The sequence below is a fragment of the Pungitius pungitius genome, chromosome 5, assembly GCF_949316345.1.
Source record: "Pungitius pungitius chromosome 5, fPunPun2.1, whole genome shotgun sequence".
NCBI lineage: Eukaryota > Metazoa > Chordata > Actinopteri > Perciformes > Gasterosteidae > Pungitius > Pungitius pungitius.
This window is the reverse complement of record NC_084904.1, coordinates 6,382,311-6,389,813: the sequence shown is the minus strand read 5'-3', so window position 1 is coordinate 6,389,813 and position 7,503 is coordinate 6,382,311. Positions and strand designations below refer to the sequence as shown.

At 47.1% G+C, this 7,503-nt stretch overlaps 1 protein-coding gene across 1 annotated transcript; it reads left to right on the top strand.

Annotated features, from left to right (window-relative positions):
* The first annotated feature begins 2,405 nt into the window (after positions 1-2,405).
* gas1a (growth arrest-specific 1a) lies at positions 2,406-4,530 on the top strand. The gene has a single exon (XM_037483628.2). The coding sequence runs from the start codon at positions 3,034-3,036 to the stop codon at positions 3,826-3,828; it is 795 nt and encodes a 264-aa protein (XP_037339525.1). The 5' UTR covers positions 2,406-3,033; the 3' UTR covers positions 3,829-4,530.
* Positions 4,531-7,503: the final 2,973 nt, after the last annotated feature.

Sequence of the window (7,503 nt, the reverse complement as noted above, 5' to 3'; positions counted from 1 at the left end):
GATGTTCATTTAGTAAATGATGGTCTATTGTTAGGAATTTAAGTAGAAGTGCACCCCTAGCGGTGGGAACTATGTTACATGTATCAATGTTTAGTATAGAATTGTAGTTGTGTGATGTTAGTAGATATTACATTTGTATGTTAAATAAAGTGAATGTATTATAGACAATAACAGTTTAAAGTTATATAAATCATATAAATACTGTACACATTAACATCCTGTCATGATGTAATGTTAAAACCTGGATTACCTAAATGGATTTCTCCTACCTTTCCCCAGAGAGGGTTTTTGGTAGGAGTTTTTGTTCCTGTCAGGTATTAATTTAGCAATTGGATGCAAGACAGCCGCATGAGGCAATGTGTTACACCAGATAAACTGTGATAAACCATTAAGTACTGTGATCTTATATGTTGTGTTGTAATTGAAGTGTACTAGTTATAAGATGAAGACAAACTATGTATATGATGTTATTTTCACTCTTTGAGGCATAAAGCCAGATGTTTACAAGAGAATGCATTGGAATGTGAGGGAGAGAGAGACAGAGAGGGGAATCCAGAGTCACACGTGGCAGTTCATACCTTGATGTGAAAAGGCTGGACCAGAAGGAGATACTTTGAAGGAGCCAATGACATTCGAATACACCCAGAAGACCACCCCCTCCCGGGAGCTTCAAATCATCGAACCGGGAGACGAACGGGCAGATCTTTCCTGCAGCCTGAGGAGTCACTTTTGACTTGGCCGGGGAAATCTCTATTTCGCGAAATATATCACTATTCACATTGTTTTTTCACTTTGTAATTGTAGGCCTTACTCTTTGTTTAGTTATTAAATACTTTTTGATTTTTAAAACCAGAGCTAGTTGACTTTTGATTCACCGTATCCTGACTGGACGAGAACAAAGGGAAGCTGGTCTCCCCTTCGGCCTTCAGAACCCAACACTATTTAGAGTCAAATAGTGCGACAGTGGCACCACAAGGTTGGTGGTTCGAATCCTGGCTGCCCCATGTGCCATGTCAAAGTATCCCTGAGCAAGAACTCTAACCCCTATTTGCTCCCCAGGAAAAATGTAACACATGGGTTATAATGCAATGAATGTCACTTTGGATAAAAGCGTCAACTAAATGACTAAATGTAATGTAATGTAAATAGACCATAAAGCAGAGTGCTTTTAGGGTGGGGCTACATTATGACTGACTCTTGTCCTGATTTCTATCTTACAACTTTAACTCTAACCCTTTTAAAGTGTTTTTCCCCTTTATGAAAAGTAAATGTGACGTTTTGGTCACTAGAGTCCCTTCTGCCACAATGCACAGCTTCACAACCGCAGTCCAGAAACCATAAGTGACATTACACTTGTTATACACAGTCTCATACTCTTATTATTAATGTATATTTTCTATTTACGTGGGAACAAATTTAGATTGACAGTGACAAACAACATTAAATCATTTAAATAAGTGGGAAAGGCACTTCTAAAGGAGTATTACATTTTTGTAAATAAAAACACTGCATTTTAGCTCTTCAAATGTAACTATTGGCTGGTTCCTACTTTTGCCTGATAGTGATTTAAAAGTAAATGGGTTTTGGGCTGTTTGTCGGACAAAAAAAAACAATTCATCGAGGAATAAAATAAGCTGATAAATCAAAGCTGGGGTCAAGGTCACCGCATCCCCCCCCCCTAAGGCAGGAAGCCCTTAGCTGACAGCCCCTGGTAAATGGTTGAATTGGTATAAATAAACGGGACGGCACTTTCTTTGCATATGAGTTACCTTGATGACACCAAGATATAGTTTTTTAGTTAACGATTGTACTGCACGTTCTACCTCTTGCGAATTAGACAAGAAGGCATTTGTCAAATATTATATTTGTTATTGTCAAACGTCAAAATTAAGCGGTGAGATTTGAGGTGAATAAGTTACAAATTTCAACTAAAATATATATACAAACTATTGATCATGTCAAGAGCGGCCTACAGGTGAATAAAAAAGGATTGTCGAAAAGTTTATGTTTCAATCCACGTGATGTCAACTTTTGATGAGTTTAGGAGAAATCTACTAACACAACCAAAGCAGGCAAATTGAATAAATCCCGTTGTCTTGTGATGTTATAGATTGGGAATCAAAGCAAGCGATCAATCAATTAGAAACAATAATAAAAGTTGGTGCAGGACGTTATTTTAAAACTTTAAAACTTTGAGCATAAAACAGTCCCCCCCCCCCCCCCCCCCTCTTCCCACAAAACTCTTCTCACCGACACATTCATCCCACTGAATGTTTCCACAGACCCACCCCCCCTTAACCCCCGCCCACCTCTACGTAGAAACCCACAACAAGTGGCCAACCAATGAGGAGCCCCTCGCTAATATGTGGAGAAGGGCTGGAGGGGGGCGGGGGGCGCAGGACTGAAAGGCGAATGCTCCGAGGGGGGAGAGTAGAGGAGACACTGCGCGTCCCACACGGCCTGTTGTTTTTCCCCGTGCACTATTTGTTTTGCACTTCTGTGCGCACGAGGACTGCTAAATGACCCAGCGCAGTCCTCCAAAAGGGGGCTCTCGGTACTTGTGCCGTCTTTATATCGGTGGGGGCTGCTTGAGGTCCGCTACAGCAGATAGGACACAGGAGCCGGAGGGCAGTTCGTGGCAGTGAAAGCACCGCGATGGAATGATCCGCTGCAGAAACTCTCCTCAACTTGTGGACAACTTTTCCTTCTGCGTGTGTTTTTCATTTGTTTTTACTCCCTTGAGGAGTTTGGACTTTTTGGACACTCCATCCTCCCCGGTACGGTCATGTATGGACAGCGGCATGTTGTCGCTCTGGAGTCCGGCTCAAATGGATCAAAGCTGACGGGTTTTATGGAGCCGGGATTACACCGTGCCGTGGCAGCCTGTTGAACGCCCCCCCTCCCGCGCACACACACACACACTCAAACACCATCTGCACCATCGGAATAAGCAAGAAGAAGAAGTTCTTATTATTTGTTGTTGTTACATATGAGAGTGCGGTGAGTGGCGCCCGTCCCCCCGCGGCCACACCAATGGCGAGCCCCGGCGCAGCGGCGCGGCGCGCCCGTCCCTCCGCTCTGCCCCTCGGCTGCGCGCTGCTGCTGCTCCTCGGCTGCCTCGCCGCGGCCTCCCCGCCCCACGGCCGCCGGCTCATCTGCTGGAAGGCCATCATGAACTGCCAGGCCGAGCCCGAGTGCAACTACGCGTACGAGCACTACGTGCGCGCGTGCGGCCCGGTGCTGACCGGCGAGCGGAGGAAGTGCCCGAGCCACTGCATCTCGTCCCTGGTGCAGCTCAACCTGACGAAGAGCGGTCCGGCGCTGGAGGACTGCAGCTGCGCCCACGACTCGGTGTGCACCAGCACCAAGCGGGCCATCGAGCCCTGTCTGCCCAGGACCACCAGCACCGGCTGCACGGAGGCCCGGCGCCAGTGCGAGCGCGACGGCCCGTGCAGCTCCGCGATGCACGACTACCTGAAGCACTGCGGGAAGCTGTTCAGCGGCGCGATCTGCACCAACGCCTGCCGCAACGTGATCGCGAACATGCGCAAGATCCCCAAGGGTCAGCAGCTGGACGCGTGCACGTGCGACGGCACGGAGCGTGCCATCTGCGAGTATGTGAAGAGGAGTATGAAGGAGCTGTGCTTCGACTCGCCCGCCCGGGTGGACGAGGGCAGCGGCTCGGACTACGAGCAGGAAGAGGACTACGATGATGGTCCGTCGGATCGGGACTACCAGGAGGAGCCGGAGAGCGGAGCCTCTCCTCCGGCCACCCGCTGCGCTTTGGTCCTGCTGGCCTCCATTTTGACTCTATTTGCTCTCGTTTGATCACACTTTTGTTGAGACAGAACTTTTGTCACTCTCTGTCCCCGCTGGATAGATTAAACAGACTCAAGGAGGGGGACAAGTGTGTTTTGCTCCAGAGGCCGAAGGGACGTCCGTCAGGAAGAGGCTCCCCAGGCGTCTCTCCCCACAAACCCCACGACTCTGCTGATGTGATGAGCCAGATTGTCTCGTGATGTCGTCGCCATAGAGACGCAGTCGGGCTTGTTGTGGTAGTGAACATTGATAAGCTGGGCACTGCCAATCTCTCTCTTTTTTCTTGTAAAGATAAGAACTATTTTTGTATGACGCCTGTTGCCGATATTGTTGGGCACCAGTCAAATCTGATTTACAAATATTTAATGATGGAATCCTATGAACTGTGTGTAGCTGTAAATAGAAGCAGGAGTTTAAAAAGTGAGATAGTAATTTATTACAAGCCACCCAAATGTCCTCCGTGTGAATAACAAGTATTCCAGCTTTAAAGGGAACTTACCTTATATTCTCTTCAAAGACCATGTGCATTGTGTATATATGTGTACAGCCCATATAGATTTTTTTTTTCCCACCCAGAGAATCCTCTATGTTTTCGGCTAAGAGCTGCTTTATTCACCGTGTACAACCTAGAGAAAGACACGTCTAAATCCACTGTGTGATTTGCCTTAACGATATACTTTTATAGAAGGCATAAAGGAAACTTGAAGATATCCTTCTCGACTGCTGTTTGTTTGTTTGCTTCTGGGTCGCCGCGGGTTACACCAAAGACATGGGGTCTTGTTATTATCGCCCGGTCAGTTTTTGTGCGCAGCCATATGAGCAAAGCAAAAAAACGCAGGCCGGCTTCCTCTGTTGACTGGAGACCTAATGACCTGCTACGTCTTGATTTAGCTGGCTGCTGTCAAAAGCAACTGGCACCATAAATCAACCCCCCCCCCCCACCACCACCACCTCGGCCTCTCAGGTATCAGGATTTACAGTCCTTGTCTTTTTTTATTTTCATGATAAAGAAGTGTTCTAATTTATTTTAATTTTGGTAATCAGGATTTAGCAGGACAATCAATCAATGCAGAAGTGGTGACACATTTCTGACCTTAGAGCAGCTAAATTAGATTTCTTTAATTGCCCGGGATTAGCAGGTGCCTCGTGCAAAAATGATTCATGCTGCTATCTGTGAGATATTTATTTTCTGCAGAGTTGTAATAGTTTTCACGAGACACTGATGGTGTCTTTGGTCGCCTCGTGGGGCTTTTTGAAATCGACTATCTGCTGCAAAATGTTTCATTAAAAGAAGAGGAAGGGGTTGGGAGGGGGGCCGAGGGCCGAGGGCCCTCCAGCTGAATGGACGAAGGAGAAGTCGAGTGGCACCTTTGTCATGGAGATGTTAAGCACATAATAGTTGGGCAGCACAATGGAGAGGCACTTCATTCTTTCAGGCTGGCTTGACACCTCTGGAGAGCCGAGCGGTGGGGAAGCATGTGGGAACGATCCAAAAGAAGATGATGAGTGCACATGACGGGGCTCCTTTTAACGCCTCTTGTGTTTGTATTCAATTTAATCGAGCATTTTCCTTACTTTAGTCCGTTTTTACCATTATTTTACAACTATAATGAATACATATTAAAATAAGCAAAAAAAACGAATTTCCATTGCAGTAAACTCTATGCTGTGTACGCGACAACAAACAACATTTCCAAATCCACTAAATGTGATTCCGCAATGAAAAAAACAGTCAGTTCCCAGCAGAGTCGGAACGCCGGTGCACCGTGCATGAGGCTCTCCAGCAGAAGAATAGCTGTGGGTCCGGCCGCTCCTCCTCCTCCTCCTCCTCCTCCTCTTTTCTTGTGCCTCTCACAATTCTTCAAGCTGTTCCAGCACTTAGAAAAAACCTCACCATGCGTTGATTAGCCTGTAATAATGCACCGGGTGTGAATGGATGAATGAGGTGCAAAAAAGAATGAAAAAAAATCTCACAAAACAGGCCTGCCAGTCATAAAGGGGAAACGGGCACAATGAGAGCACATTTGGCGTCACACTCACAGGGGAAAAAGTTGAGCAATAAAACACATTTTGGTCTTTCGTCATCGTAGAACTTTTTTTTATAGAAATTCATTTTTTTTAAAGTGGCGGCCTTAAATATAGGAAAAGTTACCACAGCCTCTTTTCCTCCACTTCCCCAGCAGTGTGTGCGTGTGTGTGTGTGTTGGGGCTCTGGGTTTGATTTACACACGGTGGCTGTTTGTGTTACGGCCCTCTGAGCGTGTGTATGATATCTCTGCCATCGACTTTGCCTCAGTGAGCTCAGTTCACTTCCAAGCTCTTGATCCCCCCCTCCCCCCCCTCCGCCCCTGACAAAACGACCCACACTTCGCCCCATGCGGCTCACTTCACCCCCCTCCCCCACCCCCCCCCCGCGTATAGCGGCACGGTGTTTACAAAGGTGCAGCGCTCTCACACCGTCGCTTTGGGATCCCTGAGAGGCTGCGAGCCACAAAAATCCTGACACAAACAACTCTTTATTTTCTTTCCTTTGCCTCCTCCCTGTCCATTCCACACTGTGAGTGGAAAAAGTCAGGTTGCCACGTCGAATTACGCAGCGTTGGACCGTAGCTTTTCTTTTTAAGTTAAGGCCTGGCACCGACTCGACGTGTCCTGTTTGTTTCTGCAGAGCTAAATGGAACCATTTTCCATTTCGTTCAACTTAGAAAATAGAAATGGCTGCAATGCTTGTGTGTTTCAGTTTGTCCTCTGGTCTCTATGAACATTACTCATCCACATCAGTCCACATTACATTTGCAAATTACATTTTCCCAACTATAGTTGTGTACTTGAGACACAATGTGCGTTACGTCCTTAAATCTTTTTCACGGTTTTCCTCGTTCATCTTCAGATCCGACTAAACTGAACCATACTCCAAATGTCACAACCTCCCAAGGGCCTTCCCGACACAACCCCCCCCCCCGGATGCGTGCCGCTAACCATATTTCTCACGGGGGGGAATTTGTTTCGGCTCAGTGCGAGGCCGTGCAGAAAGTGATGTAGAAATGGTCGGACAGTTGGAATGGCTGAGACAGAGGAGGAGGAGGAGGAGGAGGAGGCACTGAGATGGAAAGTTCATTTGAAAGGATTTGGATATAATCCCCTGAAGTTACCACAGGGGTGTTGGGGGGAGTGGGCTCCACCTCGGCGAAAAGCTGCATTTCCTTGTGAGCTTTCACGTTGAAATATGTTGATGACGCTCCTCTCTTCCTCGCTTGCCTCGCTTTAGGGGATAGCACTCGGAATTTATAGATTTTCAGAATGCAACGAATATTTATTTTGCGCCTCTCTCCCTCTCTCATTAACTGCTCAGCCGACTTCTGAGAAAACCTCTGGTTTTTGTCTCCCTCCTATCTCAGCTGCCACTTTGATTTCATCATGCAAGACCTCTGCTGAGTTCACATCCCCTTTGAAACGAGGAAAAAAAGGGCTGTAATCCAGTTACTGCGGCTGCGGACGCGACTCCTCGAGGTCCTGAGAGAGAAAGAACAACCTGCAGCACTAATCCCAGTGTCACTGGGAGGAACACCTTGCTACCTGACTGTCTGTGGCAGCCATTTGCTGACATGTTTGCTATAATATTTCATATTTCAGTCGTGGTGGTGGGGGGAGGGGGGGGGTGCGGTCACGATGAAATGCACTTTC

What these genes read in the sequence shown, in the direction of transcription:
- gas1a (XM_037483628.2), top strand. Translation starts at nt 3,034, where the DNA reads ATGGCGAGCCCCGGCGCAGCGGCGCGGCGCGCCCGTCCCTCCGCTCTG.